The sequence below is a fragment of the Microtus oregoni genome, unplaced genomic scaffold (assembly GCF_018167655.1).
Source record: "Microtus oregoni isolate MIOR12 unplaced genomic scaffold, Mior012 000036F_ref0000092, whole genome shotgun sequence".
Classification (NCBI taxonomy): domain Eukaryota; kingdom Metazoa; phylum Chordata; class Mammalia; order Rodentia; family Cricetidae; genus Microtus; species Microtus oregoni.
The window spans coordinates 10,951,975-10,977,511 of NW_024543095.1; the positions used below are offsets into that span (position 1 = coordinate 10,951,975).

The 25,537-nt window shown below is 43.3% G+C and overlaps 2 protein-coding genes across 5 annotated transcripts in view; one reads left to right on the plus strand and one right to left on the minus strand.

Annotated features, from left to right (window-relative positions):
- Window positions 1–17,975, minus strand: part of Dhx57 (DExH-box helicase 57) — a 54,278-nt gene extending 36,303 nt beyond the window's left edge. For 2 of the 4 annotated variants that reach the window (XM_041631199.1, XM_041631196.1), the window contains exons 1-6: window positions 17,846–17,975; window positions 11,694–11,914; window positions 7,640–7,798; window positions 5,045–5,248; window positions 3,954–4,789; window positions 2,159–2,334 (exon numbers count right to left, since the gene is read on the minus strand). In XM_041631199.1, coding sequence (XP_041487133.1) covers window positions 2,159–2,334; window positions 3,954–4,789; window positions 5,045–5,248; window positions 7,640–7,798; window positions 11,694–11,908 — 1,590 coding nt within the window. In that variant the 5' untranslated portion in view covers window positions 11,909–11,914; window positions 17,846–17,975. Of the gene's footprint in view, window positions 1–2,158; window positions 2,335–3,953; window positions 4,790–5,044; window positions 5,249–7,639; window positions 7,799–11,693; window positions 11,915–17,522; window positions 17,637–17,665 lie in introns of those variants that run through there. The other 2 variants (XM_041631197.1, XM_041631198.1) reach the window with 2 other exon arrangements.
- Window positions 17,976–18,035: 60 nt separating this feature from the next.
- Window positions 18,036–25,034, plus strand: Morn2 (MORN repeat containing 2). Its single transcript, XM_041631200.1, has 5 exons — window positions 18,036–18,130; window positions 20,812–20,865; window positions 21,234–21,340; window positions 23,149–23,285; window positions 24,820–25,034. The coding sequence occupies exons 4-5, from the start codon at window positions 23,149–23,151 to the stop codon at window positions 24,920–24,922; spliced, it is 240 nt and encodes a 79-aa protein (XP_041487134.1). The 5' UTR covers window positions 18,036–18,130; window positions 20,812–20,865; window positions 21,234–21,340; the 3' UTR covers window positions 24,923–25,034.
- The last annotated feature ends 503 nt before the right edge of the window (window positions 25,035–25,537 follow it).

The window sequence follows — 25,537 nt, forward strand, 5'->3', positions numbered from 1 at the left end:
AGGAATATTTCTGTCAACACTGCAATAAAGCCTGTGTGTCCACACACGCACTGTCCAATACAGTAACTCTGGCCACATGGAGCTACTGAGCCCTTGGCATGCAGGAAGCTCTTCTGGGGCACCGAACTTATCTTAATGAGTAAGTGTAAGAGGCCAAAGCTGGTCAGGAGGTGCTGCAGTAGACAGCGTAGCTCTACACCATATCAACAAAGGAGCAATTGCCAAAGCTTTCTGTTTGGCCGTTCACCATAACTATGGAAATCAGTTTCACACTATAGGTCAGTACTCCGAACACTGCACTGTATGCTAATCCTAGGGGGGAAGAGAAGACGGAGGGTGGACAGTTAGTAAGTACAGGGTTGGCTAGGAGGGAAACTTCTAATGTTCTCTAGCACAGCTCAGGCTGAAGTGGGAAAACAAAGCCATTCTGTGCTACACAGTAAGTTCTGGCCAGTGTGGGCTAGAGACCCTGTCTTTAAAAATAATGTTTTTTGTTTTTTGCATATATCAAAATGGCTATATAAGGATTTTTTGAATGTTCCCAAAGAATTGATAAATGTCTAAGGTGACAGATAATACAAGCACTAATCATACATATACATATACATGCACTAAAATGCCATACAAGTATGTCTGTGTCAACTAAAAATAAAATAGAGTTGGAGAGACAGTTCAGTGGTTAGGAGCCTGTATTGCTCTTTCAGAGGGTGAGAGTTCAAGTCCCAGCACCCACATCAGGTGGCTCATAACCACCAGTTAAGCCTAGCTCCAGAGATTCAATGCCCTCTTCTGATCTATGAAGGTACCTGACTGCACACATGTGGTGCACATAAACTCACATAGATACAACACAAATGAATAAATAATAATATTCTTTAAAACTAAAATAAATTTTAAATGAAAAAATAATTTATTATATTCTGGAACAATATAGAATTATACTATTATCATTTCCTGCATCATGCAAAGGCATACTTTTCTTGTTCCTATCTCTTTCTTTCTTTCTTTCTTTTTTTTGGTTTTTCTTGACAGGATTTCTCTGTAGCTTTGGAGTCTGTCCTGGTTGAACTCACAGAAATCCATCTGCTTCTGCCTCCTGAGTGCTGGGGTTAAAGGCAAGCATCACCACTGTCTGGTTTCCTATTGTTTTCTTTACGGTATTATTATATACATTTTTATGATCTACTGGCATTATAGTAAATACTTGATAATATATAAAAATATAAAAATCACAGAAGGGTCCTTAGACATCATCAGTTAATCTAATCCACAAATTCAATAACTAACTGTTGCCTTACATCCAACTGGGTCCCCCAAATTTACTTACGGTTTCTTTTAAAACAATCTTCATGTCAATGTGAAAACAGCACAGCCTTTTGAGACAGCGGGCTTGAATCTCTGTTACCACTTACTATCTATGTGACCTCAGGGACGTTATTTATCCTGAGTCTACAAAATGGCATATGAGTCTTTTCCCCTTCTCTTAAACATGGATTTTCTAATGTAAATCACAGTATTAATATTCCCTCCAAATGTTAAATTAGCTATTGCACCAAAGATTCTGAGACCATTTGGTATACACAAAGCATTTGATATTCACCAGCTGAGGAGTGTTCTCAATGCACCTAGCACATGTACCTAAATCTGCAGTAGCGTGTAGTAAAGTTGTAGTAGCATGTAGTAAATCTGCAGTAGCATGTAGTAAAGTTGCAGTAGCATGTAGTAAAGTCTGTCCACTGGGGGGGGGGGGTTGGCTCATTCCTGTGATATATAGCAAGATTTTGTTCTAAAAGGCCAAAACAAACAAACCCAGCCGAGTGGTGGCGGTGCTCACCTTTAATCCCAGCACTCAGGAGGCAGAGGCAGGCGAATCTCTATGAGTTCAAGGCAGCCTGGTCTACAGAGTGAGTTCCAGGACAGCCAGGGCTTTACATAGAAACCCAGTCTCATCAGGGATGGAGGGGTTAGGGGAGTGTGGGGGGCACGGCAGAGAAAAGGAAAACATGGCTGGCTGGCCGGCTGGCTGGAGGCTGGAAGGGGTGAGAGAAGGAGTCTTATAGCCACCAGAGAAAACCAGAAGCTGGGAGGAAGGGTCACCAAGGCGTCCCAATCGTTGCATCCAGACCTCAGGGAGGTGGTCCTGGCCCTTGTATAGTACCTGTTTCAGCCGGAACTGCTTGCAGATCCTACTGTTTTCAGCATATACTGACTTTGCAGGCCACTCATATTTTTTGTAACTCTTTTTCTTAAGGTTCACATAGCTTTCATTCTCCACTATTGGGGTAGGACTTTCACCCTCGTCTGCATCCTCCTCCAGTTCTGATAATCTTTCCGCTTGAATGGAGAAGAAAAAGACATTTTGAGTTAGTCCTTCCTTTAGGAGAGGAAGAAACTCGCTAACAAAGTAACAACTACAGAATCATGAGACAAGGCAGGTGCGGAAGCTTGAATGAAACAAGTCTATTCATTCGGTACTTCTACTCTCCTAGAACAAACGGCGCTAATAAACCAAAGTAACAACAAAGCTTTGTTTGGCGGGGGAGGTTTGAGACACGGTTTCTTCAGGTAGCCCTGGAACTCCCTCTGTAGACCAGGCTAGCTTCAAACTCAGATATCCATATGCCTCTGCCTCCCAAGTGCTGGGATTAAAGGCGCGTACCAAAAACAAAGCTTTCAATTCAAGGAATTAACACATGTCTTAGCTACTTGCAAGTGTCCCCCAAATTCAATGGTATAAAATGACCCACATGTCTATTAAATGATCCACTGATCCACAAAATGTGGTATATCCATGTAATGAAATCTCCCTCAACAACAAAATGGAATGAATACATACTATGGCATGCATGGGCTTTGAAAACATTATGCTAAGTGAAAGAACCCCTCTTCCAAAAGCTTCCTATCATACGATTCCATTTCTATGAATAGGCAAACTTGTGAACATAGACTGATATGGGACTAATGAAAACAGGTTTATTTCAGGGTAATAGATAGTGGTTATAATTGTGCAGCTCTAAAACATAAAAAAAATACTGAATGATATCCTTTAAGTACATGAGTTTTATGGTATATAAATTACATCTCAATAATGGTACTGAAAAGCTGGATTAGGAATGGGTGCTTGCTCGCCACGAGAAAAGCCAGAGGTTCAGACCCCAGGGCCACCAAAAACAAATAAATCAAAAAGCCTCCCATGACATAAAATTTGCCATTCCCCAGGGACACAAGTGAATACGATATATAGAAGCTGCTGTTCAGGAGCGAGGCACCTAGCTAACTACCCAGCATGCTCTCTACTTAGACATTTACCAGGAAACTCTGTTTTCCTTCTCGCAGTGCTGCTGTTCAAACCTAGGACCTCAGGCAAGCCAGGAAGACTCCCTGCTGCTGAGCTGCATCTCCACCCCTAGCCAGGAAACTCTTATGAACCATGGGAAGTTGCATTTTCCCGGACAATAATAAATGAAAGTAAATTCTTTGATGAACGCCGAAGAGGAGCTCACGGTGTAAGAATCTTCGTGACAGAGTAGACAGAGCCAGTGGCCTACATATATATTTATACTTAAAGATTCATAAAAGCAGCATTTTGATCAATTTTTTTACTAGCCTAGAATAATAAAAAACAGGAAGGAATGGATACCATCTATAAAAAGTAAACATATGAAACCCAGTTAAATGAGACTGTCTGAGCTCAGTCTACAGAGTCAGGAAAAAGGTAGACCTTTCCCAGCTCTGCTCATCACCCAGGTCGTCATTCTCTACACAGTGACAATAAACTTATCCATCAGCCCAGCCTTTCTCCCTAGGGCGCTCAACAAAGTGACACAGCTGGATTCACAGTGAAGGGTACGGAGCAGCGACCAGTCAGTGACCCTCATCCAGCCTCATGTTTTACTTTTAAACTTGTCATTCTGAATGCTGAACTCGTCCAGTCCTCATCAGCATTTACATACCTTCTGGAACTTGATTTGAAAGAAAAGGACTTGGAACCACTGGTCTGCGGTAGGCAGGTTTAACTGGCCTGGTCTCGGAAGGGTCCAGAGGGGAGTTCACAGGAGGATCGCTGTACTTGTGACGAGTGTTTGTCAGTAACTTGACAATCTCAGATTCTTCCTCTAAGAGGGTCATCAGAGAATACACAGCAGGTTCTGAGGTCTTTGCGAACTCCAAGGCCTTGCCATAAAGAAACTCAGAAATATGTAAACGACATGCCAGAGGTAGGTTCTCATTGGTGGAATAGAATGCCACAAGGGGAGCTTGGGAGGGGTACTTGTGGTCTTCCGAAAAGCGAATCTCAAGCTCATAGAGAAAAGCTGTATCGTCGTCAGCGTTAAGATGAGAATCATCTACGATTCTCTCTGCTCTCCCAATGATTTGATTTGGGGGCACTTCATGTTTGAATTTGCATTTTGATCCAAATTTACAGTTTCCTTTGAGGTAAAATCTACAGGTCTCAGGTGAAGTGTCCCGCACACTGTTGGCACCTCCCTTCTGCTTGGACTTACAGAATTTATTTGTCAAGTACTCTAGTTCCAGTCCAATGGTCCAGACTCTGTGCTGAATTCTTTCTATAAACTTTTCTCCACAGATTGATTTGAGAGCGAGCGCCTCCTCCTGTCTCTGCTCCACACACTCATGCAAGCTTATACGAGTAGCTGCCTCGGACAGTCTCATCCTCTCTCCAAATTTCTCCGAAAAACACTGGTCCAGCAGATACTCTAGCGCTGCCCCCAGATCTCCATCACAAACCCTCAGGGCCAAATGACAGTGTTCAGTGTTGAAACCATACCTGGTGAGGGCAAAACATGACAAAAATGTCATATAGAAAGTCTTATTACAACACTAAAGTGGAATTCACTTAAATACACACATATGAAGTCATAACTGTGGACAGCTACAGTCTGTACTTTGAAAAAGCATCTTTGATGACACTAATCCTTCCATAACATGACGCAGTTGGACATCACAGAAAGGTACTCAGGTTTATAACATGATGCAGCTGGTTTGACTTCTCCCAGCGTCCGTAAATGATAAAAGCGGTTACCTGGAAAGTTTTTGCACTGCAAACGGTGAGACTGTAAGTTCTGGAACAGGAGACTCTACTTCTTCTGGGCCGATATATTCCCAAGCAATGGGGTCAGGAATAAAGGCAGGCTCTTGTCCAGATGGCCAACACTGCTCGCCATCACACTCTGGCTCCTCCTCCTCCTCCTCCTCCTCTTCCTCCTCCTCCCCAGAGATCTCTTTTCTAGAGAACGGGGCATTTTCACAAGTTAGATGTTAATGTCTACTTAGGTCAGAGAAAAGTTCTGCAAGGGTCTAAGAATTAAATTCACGGAGCCAAGGGGACCCGATTGCTCTCCAGCTGCTAACTTAATCTGGTAACGAGCCACTACTTTCTATCGTGGGGATAGTAGTTCCTAGGTATACACATGCCATCAGGGGAAGAGTCGTTCCTAGGTATACACACGCCATCAGGGGAAGAGTAGTTCCTAGGTATACACACGCCATCAGGGGAAGAGTCGTTCCTAGGTATACACACGCCATCAGGGGAAGAGTCGTTCCTAGGTATACACACGCCATCAGGGGAAGAGTCGTTCCTAGGTATACACATGCCATCAGGGGAAGAGTCGTTCCTAGGTATACACATGCCATCAGGGGAAGAGTTGTTCCTAGGTATACACATGCCATCAGGGGAAGAGTCGTTCCTAGGTAAACACATGCCATCAGGCCTAGGTAAAGCTGTCTATAGAAACAAATTCTACGGAGCGTCTCAATAACCCTGCTATATATTACTGGAGTCCCCATTTTTCCAATGATCAATTGAACCTCAGAGAGGATTAGTAACTAAGGTTACCCAGAAAGGATCAACAAGATTTTCACCCTAGACTTCTAAGCCCAGAGCTGAAGGTTCGGAAGCCCCAGCCAATCACCTTGTTTGTAGGGCGTGATCCCCTTAGGCTAATATTTACTTATAAAATCTTGCGGGTGCGCTTCCGCCTCCTCTTTGTTTTTCCTGTGCTTCGCGGGAACTCTGGCTTTGTAAGTCCCCCCTTTTCTTACCTTTATTAAAGCTGAATATTTTATAATAAAGCTAGTCTGGTTAATTCTATCGACCACACGCCAACACAGAGCCTGCACTCTTATCCACAGAAGCCATCTCTTGCTCGACTTATTCGGAGATACTATCCCTAGCTTTTTCCTAGGTCTGAGACAAACAAAACTCTTGTAGAGGACAGAACATTCTCTCTCTCTCTCTCTCTCTCTCTCTCTCGACAGAATTTCTCTGTAGCTTTGGAGCCTATTCTAGAACTAGCTCTTGTAGACTAGGCTGGCCTCGAACTCACAGAGATCTGTCTGCCTCTGCTTCCCGAGTGCTGGGAATAAAGGCATGCACCACCAGCGCCCGGCTGACAAAACATTTCTACTCCTGACTGGTCCTCACTAGTTCTGTCAAAGGATTTATTTATTTATTGAACTGCTCAGGAAAGAGCCTAGGCAAACCACTCATGATTTCTAGCAAGCATAAAAAAATGAGCAAACCTCTTCAACTGATGATGTAACACACAGAGCAGTTAAAGTGCAGAGTCAGAGAGGAGGCAGCTAAGATCTCAGAGTGAGCTGGGTAGTGGTGGCGGAGGAAGCGGAGGCAGGTGATCTCTGTGAGTTCGAGACCAGCCTGGTCTACAGAGTGAGTTCCAGGACAGGAACCAAAGCCACACAGAAAAACTGTCCTCAAAACCAAACCAAACCAAACCAAACCAAACCAAACCAAACCAAACCAGATTTCAGTATAATGAAAGCTCTTTCGCTTGGGCAGAAGGTACAATATTAAAGCTTGATCTAGGAACCGGAGAGATGGCTCAGTGGTTAAGAACACTGGCTGCTGCTCTTCCAGCACCCACAGGGCACTCACGACCGTCTGTGACTCTAGTTCTAAGGACCCTTCCGGCCTTTTCCTGTACCAGTCCTGCAGGGGTGCTAGACAACCGCAGGCACACCAGCCATATCCATAAGAAAAGAACAACAACAACAACTTCTCCTGCTGGGGGTTGGTGGGTGGGAAAGCTGAGGCAGGAGGACTGCAATGAGTCTGAAGCCAGCCTGGGCTGCGTTAGCAAGAACCTGCCTCAATATTTGCTCTTAGAACAAGTCTCCTACTTGCTCACACAGGTTTTTATTTGGAATGTTTTCAACAAAGCACCAACAACCCATATTAGCAAGGGCCTGGAGAAAAAACCGAGGCAATCTGTGTTACTGCTCAGGGTGGGGCGAGACATACTCGCTCTAAAACTGCCACTGGGTAAATTGCTCTGCTATTTCTTTGGCCTCACTTTCAGCTAAAGCACGCTGGAAGTGTACAGCTGCACAGGCTTACCCCAGCAGTTCTGCGGGGTCACAAACTGCGGCATGTCAGCATATCAGACATTCTGCAAATCATAACAGCAGCAAAGTTACAGTTATGAAGTTGCGATGGAATAATTTTATGGTTGGGGGTTGCTACAACATGAGGAACTGTTTTAAAGGGTCACAGCATTAGGAAGAACCACTCCACACTGATCCAGCACCCAAAGCTGAACAGGCGTCTGCACTGTTAATGTGTTCTTAGTATAAAATGTACTCAAATAAGATACTTTACTCAGATCCTGCGTCCACATCCTGTTCCTGCAGGTCTCTCAGAAGGGCCTTCACCTTCTCCTGATTCTCTGACGTCATGTGCAGCGTCTGGAGGGGCACTTTGGCTCTGGGCTTCCACTTAGGCCGCGGCTCTGCTTTGCTTTTGTTATTGTCATTGGGCCTGAATTAAAATCACACGTTCATGAGCAAAACTTTGATACACTCATTAGAGTTCCTACATATTCTCTCTCTCTCTCTCTCTCTCTCTCTCTCTCACACACACACACACACACACACACACACACACACGGACAGCAGATGGCGTCAAACGTGGAGAATGCATTTTCTACAGTATCTACTGGATTTTCCCCAAACTCCTTCAATCTGCAAAGTTTTCGGCCTGTTCTCTGACTGACATTTTTAAGAGTGCAATCTACTACCTTACAGAAAGCCTCATCACCCGTATTTGTCTCATCATTTCTTCAGAATTTGTGGGTCTTTTTTTTGGGAGGGGGTTACATGCTCTTACCTCACAGACACTTATCCACACATCCCTATACTTTACCCTCTTCCTGTTTGTTTGCTTTTCAGACAGGTCTGGTGGCATAGGCTGGGGTCAACTAGCTATGTAGCCATGGACACCTGGGCTGATCCTCTGGCCTGCCTCTGCCTCCCTCGTGCTGGGACAGTGGTGTGGTCCACTGTGCTGTCTCCATCCTTGATCTTAGAGTCCATCTTTCCATTTGGACACTATGTCCCAAACTCCCCATCCAGCAGTTATCCCCACTTAATTCTTATTTATCTCACCTTACCTTGCATGGGGCTCAAATGGCCCCAAGGAAAAGATCCAATCTCGCTTGTGTCAGAAAGCCATATACTAAAGTGTGGCCAGAGTGACCGAAATGTTACACACCCCTTTACAACCTCTCTGTGGTTTGCTATGTTACCCAAAGCAAAAGCCCAAACCACACTAACGACCCAGGGCCACTCCAGTAGAGCTTCTCTGCTGACTGCCCTGGCCCATCTGCTCTGTCACATGGCTTCTCTGCATTCCCCAGCCTTCTAAGTGCAGCCCTGGCCCAGGGCCTTCCAAGTTGCTCCAGCTCCTCTGCCTTGAATGTTTCTCTCAGACAGGCTCATTGCTTGCCCTTTACCTCTCTTCTTGTCCTTGTTCAAATGATACCTTTTAGAGAGCTTCAACACGACAGCAACTCAATTCTGGTGTTTTAGCCACACATTACCCTGCTGTGGTATATTAGTTGAAGATGTGTTACATCTGTTTATGCTGTGCAATACTTGTTTAATGATACAAAGATGGGCTGCATTCTTTGATGTTGCAGTTGTGTAACTCTGTAAAGCTGTGTTACTTTGCTTGTCTAAAACACCTGAATAGCTGAACAGCCAGCCAATAGCTAGGCAGGAGAGAGGCATAGGTGGGGCTGGCAGGCAGAGAGAATAAATAGGAGGAGAAGTCTAGGCTTGAGAGAGAAGAAAAGAGAAGGGGAAAAAGATACAGACTAAAGAAAGGTAAAAAGCCCAGAGGAAACTGTAGTTAAAGAGAATAGGGATAACTTCAGTTAGAAAAACTGGCTAGAAAGCTAAGGCCGGGCGTTTGTAAGAATAAGTCCCTGAGCATTTGTCTGGGAATGGGTGGTCCCCGCAGAGGAAACAACTACACCACCGCATACATTGCTTCCTTCACTGCTCCTCATGGCACTTACTGCCGCTGCCACACTCACGGCCCTTCTCTCTTTTATGGAGAGAACGACAATGTTTTACTTATTGCTACAATTCTCGTCTGTAAAACATTACCCAGAACAAAGAAGGCACTTGGTAAATGGCTGTGAATATCTGAACATTTAACACTCTAAGACCTATTGTGTATGAACTTTGAAAAAAAAGATCTGCATTGCACTCAGACGTTAGGTCTTGAGCTAGCAGGTAAGGTGAAAACAGACTTTGAAATTACTCTGAAAAAGCCAGTGACTTATGGCTCATCCCAGTAGAAGCTGAGGGAATGAACAACCGCTGTGAGCTCTAGGCTAGCCTGAGCTACAGTGCAACCTTGTCTACCACCATCCCAGACAAAGAAATTACAATTACTCCTTCATATGCCATTATTTGAGAGATATATTGTTCTTAATATGTTTATAATGTCTCAAATAACTTTTATTTTATTTTGTTTTTGAGACAGGGTTTGTAGACCAGGCTGACCCCAAACTCACAGAGATCCACTTGCCTCTGCCTCCTGAGTGCTGGGATTAAAGACATGACACTACTACCGCCCAGCTCTGTTTTTTCTGTTTTTTCTTTTCTTTTCCTTTCTTTCTTTCTTTCTTTCTTTCAAGAATGGAAAAACATGTAGATTCTCTGGGGAGACAAGTGACAATTGAGCTATTTTAGTGAACATGTATGAAGAACATATGTTTAAAATCCTACAATCACAGACTCATTGCAGCAATTGATCTGGTAGCTGGTTTAAGCAACTTAACTTCAATTTGTTTCTCTTTTTCTTCTTTTCTGAATGCATACAGTTGAATTCACTTAGGTTAAAAGTATGCATGGCCTTATGATATCATCAAATCTTGCATTCACTTATACTCCTTTCTTACTAATATTCAGATGAGCAATTCCTGTGAATATGTTTATGTGTGTGGTGGTTCTAATGGAGTCTGTCCACCTCTAAGAATCCCATATACAACTTAGTACAGTTTAGGAGTCAATGGGAATTTTATACTTATATTAGGCACATTTACTTTTTGTTTATTCATTTGTTTTCTTGGACAAGGTTTCTCTGTGTAGCTCTGGCTGTCCTGGAACTTGCTCTGTAGACCACCAGGCTGGCCTCAAACTCAAGAGACCCATCTGCCTCTGCCTCCCAAGAGCTGGGATTAAAGGTGTGCGCCACCATTACCTGGCTAAATTTACTTCTCAAACGCTTTTTAGACTTACTAGAATTCTGTCTATTCATTAATTAAAAGCTGGATACAAGGGAAGTTGCCTATGCACGACATGAAATGCCATCAGATGATGTCTGATCTAGCTGGACAGTATGGAACCCATCAACTAGAAAGACAAAGTCAGATTGCATTTTGGGCTGCTTGATTTTAATATCAACCTATGAAGTCTACAGAATGCTTTTTTTGTTGTTCTTTGTTTTGTTTTGTTTTGTTGTTTGATTGTTTGGTTTTGTTTTTCAAGATAGGGTTTCTCTGTAGCTTTGAGGCCTGTCCTGGAACTAGCTCTTATAGACCAGGCTGGCCTCGAACTCACAGAGATCCGCCTGCCTCTGCCTCCCGAGTGCTGGGATTAAAGGGGTGCGCCACCACCGCCTGGCAGTCTACAGAATGTTTAAGATTTTAAACTTTGCTGTACTTTTAGCTCTTCTAGTGTTTACTCTTCTATAAACATTTAACTCAATGAATGGTAACATTATATTCAGTCCAGTGTTATAACGTAGTTAAGGTCGGTCAGAATTTAACCTACTTAAAAAAAAAAAAAGTTGTGATTTACCACCATGCTTTAAAAAGGTTGTAAAGAAAGCCGGGCGGCAGTGGTGCATACCTTTAATCCCAGCACTCAGAAGGCAGAGGCAGGAGAATCTCTGTGAGTTCAAGACCAGCCTGGTCTACAGACCTAGTTCCAGGACAGTCAGGGCTACAAAGAGAAACCCTGTCTCAAAAGAAAAAAAAAAAAAAACCCAAACCAAACCAAACCAAAAAACAAAAAGTTATAAAAAGAGGGGCTACAGAAATTCAGAAGAGAATTAACTGGACCAGAATTACTCATTCCAACCCCCTTCTTGGCTGTACTACATATTAGGGATCAAAACTGTTTCTGTATCTGAACATTCCAAAAGTACAACAAAAGGCTGGCAAAACGGTCCACTGGGTAAAGGTGCCCATGACCAAGTCTGATGAGCAGAGTTTGATCCCTAGTGTAATATTCCTAACACCTAGGACCCACATGGTAGAAGGAAAGACCCAGCTCCCACGAGATGTCCTTTAATCTCCACATGCACACCACAACACACATGCAAACACCACACAAATAGGATGTAGGAAATGCGCAATGACCTGGGTGGGTGCTTCGATTCAGTGAAGACACAGAAGTCATCACCATCGTCCCAAATCCTGCTTGAGGCCTTTCTACCGCCGCCGCCACCGCCACCACCGCCACAGCCGCCCCCGTGAGATTTATTCGTGTGACCCCTGCCTCCTCTTCCTCCTCTAGAAGATCCCTTTCCATCCCCTTTGCCTGGCTTCCCTTTTCTTCTTATGGAAGAACTCATTTTCACCTGAAAGACAAAAAATGAATATAGAAACCATAAACCACATAAATATAGTAGTGGATAAAACCCGCTTTAAAGAAATAAAAATAAACATTTTACATGGGTGAGGTTAGGGGCAGAATGGTTAAATTGCTTCACATAATTTTTTTTAAACAAATACATGTACCTTAGGACTAATATTTAGCAAATTTCTCTGACCAAGAATGTACATCAGAGACACATGGAGGAAGTTAAACACACAGACATGCCTTTAATCCCAGCATTTGGGGAGCAGAGGCGGGTGGATCTCTGAGTTTGAGGCTGGTCTGGTCTACCTAGTGAGTTCCAAGACAGCCAGGGCTACACAGAGAAACCCTGTCTTAGAAACAATACAAAATAAAAAGATGTATACAATAGACTATAGAGAAACCATCAAAAATGCAGTAGAACATATTTAATGACTAATTAAAAAAGAAAGCAGGACAGGGTAAAGTAGAAACAAAGGTACAGATACAAGACATAGTTAACAACAACGAGAATGTTATGATAGACATAACTCCCATTATCTCAATTATAACAATAAATGTGAATGGAATAAACAATCCAGTCAAAAGATCGTCAGGCTCATTCTTTTTTTTTTTAAAGGAAGGAACCATAAAGTCAAAGATACAAACAAAAGAATGAAAAAGATGAGTTAAATATATGAGAATTTATGTTCCAGATATATTATGTACCAATAAAAAATTACAGGAAAGGAAGAAGAACTATGTGAATATCAGATGAAATAGACTTTAGAACAAAAAAAAATGTTACTCGAAATAAAAAAGATACAACATAATGATAAGGAAGATATAACAATCATAAGCATATTTGTACCTAGCAATAAAGCACCCAAATTCACAAGGCAGCAACTATAAGAAATGGAGAAACAGATATTCAGTAACAGTAGCACTCACTTCCCATGATGGTAGTAGAACAGTTGAGGAGCAACAAGGAAAGAACTCTTTCTCTCTCCCTCTCTCCGAGACAGGATTTCTCTGTGTAGCTCTAGCTGTCCTGGAACTCATTTTGCAGATGAGACTGGCCTCAAACTCAAACTCAATCCGCCTGCTTCTGCTCCCTGAGTGCTGGAATTAAAGGCGGCTACCGCAATACATTTTTTTTTAAGACAGGGTTTCTTTGTGTAGCATTGGCTGTCCTAGAACTAACTCTGTAGACCAGGCTGTCCTCAAACACACAGAGATCTGCCTGCCTCTGCCTCCCAAGTGCTAGGATTAAAGGCGTAGGCCACCACCACCCGGCCTATCTTAATACATTTTTAGAAGATAGAAATAATACAAAACATGCTCTGCCACTAAAATAAAATGAAATTAATAACTAAAACAGGCACAAACTGGTCAACTCACAAATATATGGAAATTAAAACCAGATCGCTTGGCATTTTTAACTCATGTTTTATGTATGTATAGAGTGTTTGCCTTCCTCTCCTACAACTAGAAAGCTCTTTGGAGGCAGCAACTCTGCCTACTTTGACTGCCACTGTACCTCGAGGATATGTATTATCTCACAGAAAGCAGGAGTTAGACATGTACAGGGGTGTGAATGACTGAAGGTTAATGCATAATTTCTGTGAGAATGGGGATTCACTCATTAATCTGTCTATCCTACAAATACTTATTTAACATTTATGTGCCAGATCTTGGGGATTTAACAGCTAAAACAAAATTCATGCCTTGTGAAGATTACTTTCTGGAGGGTATGGCAGATAATAAATGGATAATCAACTAAGTCTGTTTTCCTCTGCTATAACAGAATACCTAAGATTGAGTAACTTACAAAGAATAAAGGTTTAATTTGGGCTCACAGTTCTGAGGGTTAGGAAGTCCAAAACACAATGCATCTCAGCAGATGACAGTCAAGAGCCTTGTAATAGGTCTTGGCAGGGCAGAAGAGAAGAAAGGCAAGAAGGCTTAAGGAAGAGGCAAAATAAGAGGGATTGCTTTGCTTTATAATTAACTATTTCATGAGAATGATTTCTTTCCCCTGAGGTATCAATCTCTTTCAATTACCTAATACTGGTAATCAATTTCAACATGAGTATTTTGTTTGTTTGTTTGTTTTGAGACAGAGTTTCTCTAATGTAACCCTCCCTGGCTGTCCTGGATCTCTCTCTGTAGACCAAGTTGGCCTTGAACTCACAGAGATCTGCCTGCCTCTGCCTCCTGAGTGCTGGGATTAAAGATATGTGCCACCACTGCCAGCTCAACACAAGTTTTTGAGGGGACAAATAATATCCAAACTACAGCAACAAAGAAACGGTTGCTCTCCGGAGGTGGAAGGTGCCCTGCTGCTGAAGACGCCATGCACTTCAGACACAGTGCCCAGAGGAGCTGAGCTGGATCTGACTGAAAGCTTCCTCCCTGAGGACTAGCTTTCGTGGTTCCAGAAAGAACCATGCAAGCTTCCATGAGAAGCAAATAGTCTTACCCAGCTTCAACATCTATGAAACACAACAACCAGCAAGGCACAATAACGCTATGAGGCAATAGTGGCATGCATACCTTGGTGGTAACCAACAGCTCTCTGATTGGAGTTAAAGCCTGATCAACAAAGGGGAAATCATGTCTGATACTGGAAACTTAGCCAATTATCCAGGGTCAGGGTCAGTGAAGTCATGAATCTTAGACAGGAATCTACAACTACCCCTTAACTAAATTAACATACTTTCTAACTACATTTAAAATATCTATACTCATAGGTAAGTGTAGCTCTTGACAGACTGCCTTGGTTGTAAACACAGATTTACTATGAGGTTACAGCTGGCCTTGCTCAAACCATTATTGATGAGCCACGGGAAGGAAATGTTTTGCTGAGACAGCCAGTCTCCCAAGATAGGTTGTCACCATTGAGATAATACCAGAAGGATGCAAACTCACATATACCCCCCCTGGAGCTGCATTAACTTCCTCACCCCCAAGTCTCTATTTAAATTTCAAGCAGTCCCTTTCCTTCTCACAGATACCGCTTTCCTGTAGGAGAGTGTCTGTCCTTTGTTGTTTGAAATGAACAGTCTCATCTGTTGAGGTCAGACTCTGGTCCCTTTCTGCCTTCTTTCTCTTTACTATGAGCTCTGAAATCTAACAGTTCTCACCCCCTTATCAAAGAGACCTCTTTTTGCAACAGACAAAACCATTACAGAAAATTACAATTGATTTGAAATACAAAGAACAAGAGATGGGGGGGGGGGGGCAGGGAGGAGGCAGAAATTTTTAATAAAAAAAATTTAATAAAAAGACATAAAAAAAAGAACAAGAGATTGTGCAGTGCACAGTCCCAGCCAGTACACCTGTAACACAATTCCTGCTTCTTAGATTCAGGGCTCATTGTACAAGGACAGAAAGACTGAAAGAACAAGAGGAACAGGAACTTTGCCGTGAGATTGTGTCTCCTAGAAAAGCCAGAGGCTACACCCATGAAGTTTCATCAATATGGCTGCCTAGATAAGACCTAACAATAACAACACGAACGGACATGCTAACACAGGAAGACAGACATGCTAACACAGAAAGACAGACATGCTAACACAGAAAGATGAAAGCTCACAGGCCTCTACCCTGTACAAGGAACTACATGTAACTGGGAAAACTGAGAGTGGGGGAAATGGTTTTCCTCAGGGAAGAGCCCTCCAACTGGTTATTCAAAACCAAGTGGTCAGCTTTGAGGTCATATACACGCAAGTAATATTATATGGACTGAGAAGGTTGTATTTACTCATTTAGGAATATATATATATATATGTGTGTGTGTGTGTGTGTGTGCGTGTGTATATATACATAAAGCATATGTACGCATCTAATAACAATAAAATAAAAAGTCATGAATTTAAGAGACAGCAAGGGAGGTACAAAGAGGGGCTGGAGGGAGGAAAAGGATGAAGGGTGATGAGATTACAATTTCAAAAAGCATAAAATTAGAAAAAACCAATGGAGGCTATTACAGAGTATTGATGGATGCCTCTCCACCTAATACATGAACAAATGGAGAGAGCGAGCCATGAAATGTCTGGGAAAAGAATGTTTTGAGTAGCAGCAATGACAGAGGCAAAGGTTTCAAATCTAGAACATCAATCAGAGGCCCTGGGGCTGGATGTCAGGGTAAGGCAGGGTATATATGAAGAAAAACCACGACCTCAGTTAGGAAATGAGTATAGTTATCCAGATGAGCAGGGGGAAACATGCAATGATTTAAAAACTGGGGGAGGAAGCATAAGCTGTTTACACCGGAACTCCATTGGCTGTAGATAGGAGGGGCAGGGCAGTGCAAAAGTGTCTGTGGCAGGGAGACTTTGTGGCAGGAGAGGATGCTAACTTCTAAGAAATAAGCGTTGTTTCTGGTTTGGGTTAACAGTACAAAAAAATGTATAGGTAAGAGGGTAATCCGGCCTCGGTGGAATGCTATGCAAGCGTTTGAGTCACACTTTCAAGACAGTCTTTCCGATAACTGAAAGTTTATCTCCTCTACTACATCCTCTCGCCTTAGCAGTGGTACCTGATTCCAGCCTGATTTAGGTTAGCAACAGTATCAGCGGGAGTGTGAAAGTTAGATAAAGATAGTGGTTTGGGATTTGAACCCAAGATTGGTTAGTTTTCCTATGAATGGCAGCTTCATAGTGAGTCGTTCATCAGCTAGTTCTGAAAAGAGTTTCTCCATGGCGGGTAGGACCCCCACATGCCCAAACACATAAATACAGAAACAAAACAAATACTGCCCTTGAAATTTAAAATTTAAAACTCGCTGGGCAGTGGTGACACATGCCTTTAGTCCCAGTACTCTGGAAGCAGAGGCAGATGAATCTTTGAGTTCCAGGTCAGCCTCGTTTACAGAGTGAGTTCTAGGACAGCCAGGGCTACAAAGAGTCGGGGGAGGAGGATATTAAAACTCAATTATTTTAATTTCTCTCTAACTCCAGATTCCTCCCAAGTAAGAATGTCTTAAGTCAAATCACAAGTTCTCTACAGACAGTGGTATATTCACATATGCTCATGAAAACATAAGGGCATTAAACGCTTAACAGGTCACTAAAAGAACGACACGAATTGAATTTTGTAATGCTGTACATATGAATAATTGCATATCTTTTTTTTAATTGAGGAAGAAAGGAAAACATATACACATCAAACATCTCATCATCCAAACCACGCAGTCTGGTTCAATTCATACACTAAGGAATGGTGAGAAAACGACAAAAAGATTCCGTACTCATGTAAAACAAGTTGCCTCACTCCAACACACAAAAGGTTCCATTTCCAACTTGAGCTGTGATTTTTCTCACAAAAATCTGAGCCAAGATTTACTGATTATAGTGGCATCCGATACCACATTACCTGACGTTTTCTATAGAATACAAATGAGGTTGTGTAATCCACTACCTATCTAGTCTGGGAAGATTTAATCTTTCTTTACCATAGACACTGGACCTAAGTTTGGCTCTTAAAAGGATCCTTTGTTTCACACCCAAGTTTGGCTCCCACGTACTGTCAGCATCACCAAGCTGGGGTGATGAAAACTGAACCCACTCCACTTGCCTCCCAGGCAATCTCCGACTACTATGCATCACCCAGCTCCATTCAGATACCTAGTCATGCAAGGTTCCTTTCTTCAACATACATCTCCAACCCTTTCCCCAAATAGTCCCTCGAGTCGCCACGGAGCCACAGACAGGAAATGGGGCTGGAGCCCCTCCAATCCAACCCTGTTCGGAGCCTCGGGCGTCACAACCTGGGCTGCAGGTCCCGGGGTCTCTGGGATCCTGCCGGTTCTGCTTCACTGGCCCGGGGTTGACCGGCAGGGACACATCGGGGCAGGATGGTCCTCGGATGTGATCACTGGAGTGGAGGCGGCAGGTGGGCCTGGCAACCCAGACCCCGCACGGCCCGCACACGCCACGTCAGGCCGTACCTGGCTCGTAGCGTCGCCGGCCGCGGCACTCAGGAGGCGGCACCCTGGGTCGGGGTCCGAGCTGGGCTCGGCCTCCCTTCTCGGACCTCACCCGCAGCCGCCGCCCCCGCCCAAGCGCCTTCTGATTGGCTCCTTGCGTGTCTGCTTCCGGGTGAGAGTTTGCCCGGTCGCCCCAGCAACCGAGCCCCGCTCTGTCCTAGCGCCCTGCTCGCTGGGAGGCTGCAGAGCTGGCGAGCCCGGGGGAATCGCAGAGTCGCGACAGTCTGTCCGAAACGTCTCTGTCAAGTGAGTGCACTTCCTCCGAGGCCGCTGGGGAAGGGCGCCTTTACCTAGAGCGATGGACCCGGAGCCAGCCGCCGCGTCCACACTGTGGTGCAGCGCCTCCGACAGCCCGGCCTCTGGGAATCCGGAGACGTGGCGTGGGCCTCCGAGTCTGTCGTTGGTTCACTGTGTCTATGTTTCCCTTACGGTGCCAGACCGTAGCAATCACAGCGGTTCCTTGCTAGCTCACTTAATCCAGTGCCTTGAAAGTGGAAACGTCACCCCTTTATTTACAGATACTTTATTAGTTTCTGCAATCAAACGCACATAGATTGATTAAACCTTACATATTTAATACACTGAAGTGACCCCTGTATAGATGGAAAGAAATTAAGCTTAATGTTTCTAGACTAATATGGCTGCTGATTTCTGCACAATGCCAACTCAACACCGGTAAAATGGGGTACCCCCCCAAGTTGAAACCACTGCTAAAGTTTGAAAAATTCAAATTATATGTGTATATATATCCTTATATAAACATATATATACACCAATAATAGCAGTATGTTATGCATCGATAATAACAACGATTTTTCCAGAACCCGCAGTCATCTGAACAAAATTGTAGACGTCCAGCATCACCTTAAAAACAGAACAAACAAACAAAACCCACCGAACAACCAGAAAAAAAGCACAGGTTTGTGACTGCTGCGGTGCCGGCACCATATTTTTATTGTTTATTAGCCTCTCAATCATCTGGAAAGAAAACATCCTGAGTAATATCGTTACAACCATCTTTGCAAAGCTACTATTGCATCTTATAAAGCAGGACTAAGATATTTTTACATTCACAGAAGTATGCTACATCGCTGCCCCACATCGGTAACACTAGAGGACACAAAAGGCGTCTGAGACTCGATTCCCGCAGACTTCCAGCAGAGGGCGTGAGAAAGCTCTGTAAAGCCATGTGCTCTAGTACAGGATTTTCTTTCAGTGGTGGCCCAGTATAAGGCACTGCTCTCTCATGAACATCAGCCAAAAACCATTATTAAAAGCAAACAAACAAACAAAAAAAAAAGGAAAATTTCCCCCCAAATAAGATTGTACAAGACCGAACTCATAAAACTGCACAAGACATGGATGGACATTTGAAGAGCGGCTGAGGACTTCCTCAGTTTCTTGTATGATGGGTTCTGTTTAGTAGCGTCCTGCTTAGCAGGTGCTTACTGGTTGCGCCTCAAGGGCCATTCATCCCCTAACTAGGCATTTTCTGGTAGTACTCAATACTGAGCAGGGTGGTGGGATGGGAGAGAGATGTAACTGCTCCATGGCTGCTGTTTTAGTGGCAGTCACCAGAGACCAGACACAAAGGTTTCAAGAGGACCCTGAGTTCTGAGACTAGAGGAGCTTAGGGGTGAGAAGAATAAAGACTGGGAGAGAGGCCTCATCTGAGCGAGGGTGACAGAATACCAATAGGTAGTGTCTACAGTTAGACACTAGCCTTCATGGCTTATACAGGCTCATCCACTTAGTGTAAGGATGAGGAGATTGAGCTGTGAGCCATTTGCCGTAGGCCAGAGAAATCTAGGACTCTAGGAAGTCTAAGGCCGGAGCACGGACCACTGTATTCTGTGTCCAGCTCCAGAATGAGTGGTAGTTTGTCAGCCAGAGAGGCCATGCCTGCTTCAGGGAGCACAGCACGGCTCCTGTGGGCACCGCAAGCAGATCTGGAACTCCGATAAGCATTGTTAAGCACTCAGAGCAGTTCTGTGTCTCTGTCCTTTCACAACTTCATACTTTGATTGTATCTCTGTTTCCATTTGAGAGCTGGGCTGACCTAAGGCTTTCTCCTAAGGCCCTGATGTATGGAGAGAGAACACAGCTCTTTGTCAAAACCAGGGGTATGCTTGGCAGAGCCAGTAATAGTCTAGGGCCGGGACTCTGGGAACTCCCCCCCCCCCCCCCCCCCCCCCCGAGGCTCTGATGTATAAATTAAAAACATAGCTCCTTCTCCAAAACTGAGAAAATGCTTGGCAGAGATGTTAATGACCAGGGATCAGGGCCTTGGAGGAGCTGTGGCTTTGGAGCAAGATCCCAGCTCTTTCTATCCTAAGGGGCTATGGTTAACAATCCCAAGGCCATATTCCTAACAATACAAAAGTAATAGTATTTGGGGTTGGAGAGATGGTTCAGTGGTTAAGAGCACTTGTTGCTCTTGCAGAGGACCTGGGTTCAGTTCCTAGGACCTACGTGGTGGCTCACAACCATCTGTAACTCTGCTTTCAGGGAATCTTTTGCTCTCTTCTGACTTCTGAGGGCACCAGGCAGAGATGCGATGCTCACACATACATTCAGGCAAAACACCCATACACATAAAACAACAACAATTTTTTTCAAGACAGGGTCTACTTAGTGAGTTCCAAGCCACTAACTGGCTACATTGGTGAGATCCTGTCCCCACCAAAAAATGAATTTTATACTAATAAAGTTTTAAGAAGTAAATAAAAATAGATCATCTATGCAAAATTATTTATTTTCTCAGGACCTCACACCAGACAATGGAAATGCCAGTTAGGAGGTGCTTGCACCCACGTGAAGAGACGTGAAGAGAATTTACCTGAATAATGCTGAAAGCACACATTTATTATAAGTTTTGTGACATTAAAATACTTAAATTTACCTTTGTTTTCTTCAATCTCTTAAAGCATCTTCAGAAGTATGTAAGATCAAGTTTATATTTCCAAATGGCGACAAGTATGGTGAGCATGCATTTTAATTACCTTTTCATACAGAAAATTCCATAGTTTAGGATTTTGAAAACGAGACTCACTCACTTTATAAAACTATTATTGGCATATTATCTCACTTAAAGGGAATAACAGACATCCCAATAGACGTATAGACATTTAAATCAAAACTGTTCCATCTAGACAGGATACCTTAGAACCACGTGGAATCTGTCCTCCGTTCTGACTCCTTAGTTTTAGTCCTTTGAAGCCGGAAAACCAAAGACCAAAGGAAACCCGCACATGGGTTGGGGGCAGTGGTGGATAGGCTTCTATGTGGCTGTTACATGGACCTAGTCCACGCCCCCCGCTTCAAAGCCGCAGGCTCCTTTCCTCATTAGATGGTGACTGTACGAGAACATCTTCTGGGATCTACGAGAGAAACGGGACAGGCATCCACACCACTCCTGACGGGATTGTCTACACGGGAAGCTGGAAAGATGACAAGGTATTGTGATCACCTTTCACTCTGCTGGTGGAGAAACCATCCCGTGGGTGAAGTGATTCTAAGCGGTTCATTCTTGGTCAAATGCATTATTAAAGCTAGCTTAGCATCTCACAGCTGTGATGGCATTCCGTAGGGGGCCGAGGATGAGGACCTCAGGTTTCTGGGCTGTGTAGTGAGACCTGTGTGTACACTAGCCTCTATAGAGAAGATAAATGGTTTTACTTAGCATCTGTTACTCTATACATAATATTACACTCATGAAGAGAGCTAATATTATCTTTCTCAGCTCCCATTCATTGAGTAAAGCCAAACACATTATTTTTTCCATTTATCTTTAACAACTTTATAAAATGAGTCCTATTAATACTATTTGTTTATTTATTATGTATACAGTGTTCGCTTGCATGTGTCCCTGCAGACCAGAAGAGGGCACCACATCTCATTACAGGTAGTTGTGAGCCACCATGTGGTTGCTGGGAATTGAACTTAGGACCTCTGGAAGAGCAAGCAGCCAGCCAGTGCTCTTAACTGCAGAGCCATCTCTCCAGCCCCAATATTTATTTATTTATTTATTTTAAAGATTTATTTATTATGTATACAATATTCTGCCTCTATGTATGTCCACACTCCAGAGCAGGGCGCCAGATCTCAGTACAGATGGTTGTGAGCCACCATGTGGTTGCTGGGAATTGAACTCAGGACCTCTGGAAGAGCAGCCAGTGCTCTTAACCTCTGAGCCATCTCTCCAGCCCCAATACTTTTTTTTTTTAATAGATGAGGCAAATCAGACTCAGGTTTTTTTGTACAGATGGTAAGTGATAAAGTAGGAATGTGTACCCGGCTCTATTTGAATATAAATTCACCTTTAAAAATATTATATGTATTATTTATTATTAAATATTAAATTTTATACTATTAAAATTATTATATGTATTAAATGTATTTATCTATGTGTGAGTGCCACAGCATTTGTGAGATGGTCTCTCTGTCCACCATATGATAGCCTGGGATCAAACTTGTCAGACTTGAGCAAGCACACTTCCTTCCTGAGCTTCATGCCCAGCTTTTCACTCTAAACTCAGGTTTATTTTTAATGTGGTAGGCTCTTTTTCCACTGCACCATCACTCTGCACCAAATTCACATTATTATCATCATCATCATTATTTTTTTTTCAGTACGGGGTTTCTTTTCATGTTGCCCTGGCTGTCTTGGAACTCACTCTGTAGACCAGGTGGACCTCGAACTTACAGAGATCCGCCTGCCTCTGCCTCCCGAGTGCTGGGATTAAAGGTGTGTGCCACCACCGCCCAATCAAATTCATTCTTAACAACTACTTTGAACTGTTCTGAAGTGACAACACCAGTTGCTCTTTAAGAGTTCTGATGTACTTAGGTATCTTGAGGATCCTGGTTATCATCACCTTGGTTCCCCATATGTCCAGATACCCCAATATCCAGAACATTTGAGTCAGTAGGCTTCTCAGAAAGAACAGGGGAAGAATCATGGTAAAGCGTCTACAGGGGTGACACGAAAATGATGGGAACAGTGTTACTGGTAGGCTGGTGTGTGTGGTGAAGGCTGGTGTCTGGGAACAGTGTTACTGGTAGGCTGGTGTGTGTGGTGAAGGCTGGTGTCTGGGAACAGTGTTACTGGTAGGCTGGTGTGTGTGGTGAAGGCTGGTGTCTGGGAACAGTGTTACTGGTAGGCTGGTGTGTGTGGTGAAGGCTGGTGTCTGGGAACAGTGTTACTGGTAGGCTGGTGTGTGTGGTGAAGGCTGGTTTCTGAGTGTCTCCTTTCTTACAAACAGATGAATGGCTTTGGGAGACTTGAGCATTTTTCAGGAGCCGTGTATGAAGGACAATTTAAGAACAATATGTTTCACGGTCTGGGGACTTACACATTCCCAACTGGGGCAAAGTACACTGGAAATTTCAATGAAAACAGGTAACCTTAAAATTTAAGAACAATACAATTCTAAAAGATTCTCTTTAGTTGTGCTTTTTAAGTAGTATATTTATTAATTAATGCTGAATAATCTTTGTGGCATATTTGATCTCCACAAAAGGTTGAGTTATCTTAGTGGTTGGGAAATGTAAGAGGAGAAGCTGTGAAAATTATAGCCTTTTAAAATGGAATATTATTTTTGTAAAGTTTATTAGCCACTTCCCACCCTCACCCTTCCAGACAGGGTTTCTCTGTATAGCCCTGGCTGTACCAGAACTCACTCTGTAGACTAGGCTGGCCTCAAACTCACTGAGATCTACCTACCTCTGCCTCCCAAATGCTAGGATTAAAGGTGTGCACCACTACTGCCTGGCTTTTAACACAGCCTCTGTGGTCTCTGTTAGTGTAGACCATTTGAGCAATGTGTGATTCTTGAGCAAATTTAACCCAAAATTATTTAAGTGAATAATTTTTACTTAAAGTATCTCAGTTTGTATTTGTAAAAAAAGCAGGCCTGTGGCTAATTTCATAATGATTTATTTCATTCTGACCTGATGTGTGTGAGCATTTTTATTATGCTAATTTTAAAGTGTAAGCAAAATTAGACAATGTTAAATTGCTGTCATTTATGAGCATATGACTGCAGAAATAAAATGAAATGAGACATAGATATAGCTTTATAAACTTAATACCATGCCACTGGAAAGTTCCTTACTGGGTGGGGGCGCAGTTTAGTGATAGAGGCTTGTGTAGCATGCATGAAGCTTTAGGTTCAAACCCCAGCACCATATAAAATCAGGCATGGTAGCATATGCCTGTAATCCTGAAACCTGAGAGTTGAGGCTCAGAAGTTCAGTGTCAGCCATGGCTCTATGGAGAGTTTGAGGCCAGCCTGGGCTACATGAGACCCTGTCTCAAAAGGAAAATAAAGTTTGTTTATTAAGTATCTCTTTCATATGTCTAGAAATGAAAATGCTATCTAATCATTATGAAGTCAGTGTGGAAACGTTTCTAAAGGGACAGAATGGTATTCTCCTCTTAGGACTCCAGGATTCTAACAAGGACACAGAAACTGCTTCCACTGATAATGATAAAGGGAGAAACGGCAATGCGTGGGATACATGAGTGTGTTTTCACCCCTACGGTAGGGCCCAAAGAACACCACCCAAGCACAGCACTTCGAACAGAGCTGATGATGCAGAAACAAATAAATGTTAAATAAATGAATGTTTGGGTTGAGCCAGATAGCAAATTTGTAGTGTGTATTTTCAAGTTTGAGGTGATTGTTTGCTTTTGTAAAGTTAGTTTATCTGACCCTGAAACCATGAGCACCAAAACGTACATAGAGACAGTGTTGGTTTGAAGTCGTGTGTTTTCCTAGTGTATGGACGCAGGGTACTGGTTCTCAATAGAAATCGGAAGCAGAAAGGTAAAATGCCTTAGACAGGCTGTGTAGTATATAGGCCAGACAGTGTGTCTGCAGTGTAAGTGACCAGTCCTAGTTAGCAAGCACGCTCACCTGTCACTTCTGCAGGGTGGAAGGTGAGGGCGAGTACACGGACATCCAAGGCCTTCAGTGGAGTGGCAACTTCCACTTCACAGCTGCTCCTGGACTGAGACTGAAGCTCTACATGTAGACATGCTGACTGGGCTAGTGCCGAGATGCGGCCACCGCAACTCCCTTGTAGGCAAAGCAGTTAGTCACCTGAAATTACCTGCACCCCGCTGTAAGTTTACCAATAAAACCGTTACTCACTTATGCTTTTTTTGAATTTGTGTGTGTATGTGTGTGTGCTCATGTGTGTGTTCTTGTGCATGTGTGTGAATATATGTGTGTGTGCACATGTGTGTGAATATATGTGTATGTGTGTGAATATATGTGTATGTGTGTGCTCATGTGTGTGTTCCTGTGCATGTGTGTGAATATATGTGTATGTGTGTGCACATGCGTGAGTATTTGTCCATGCAGTTGTATGTGGAAGTCAGAAGGTGATGTCAAAATGTACTTTCCACCACTTCTCACCTAAAAAAATATTTTTTTAGACAGGTTCTCATTATATAACCCTGACTGATTGAGGCTGGCCTCAAACTCACAGAGATCCACTTACCCCCCCCCCCCCCCCATTCCCCATGAATTCTGGGATTAAAGGCATTTGCCACTACCTTATTTTGAGACAGTATCTCTCACTGAACCTGGAACCTGCAGTTTCTGTCAGATTGGCTGGCCAATGAGCCCCCATGATCCTCCCGAC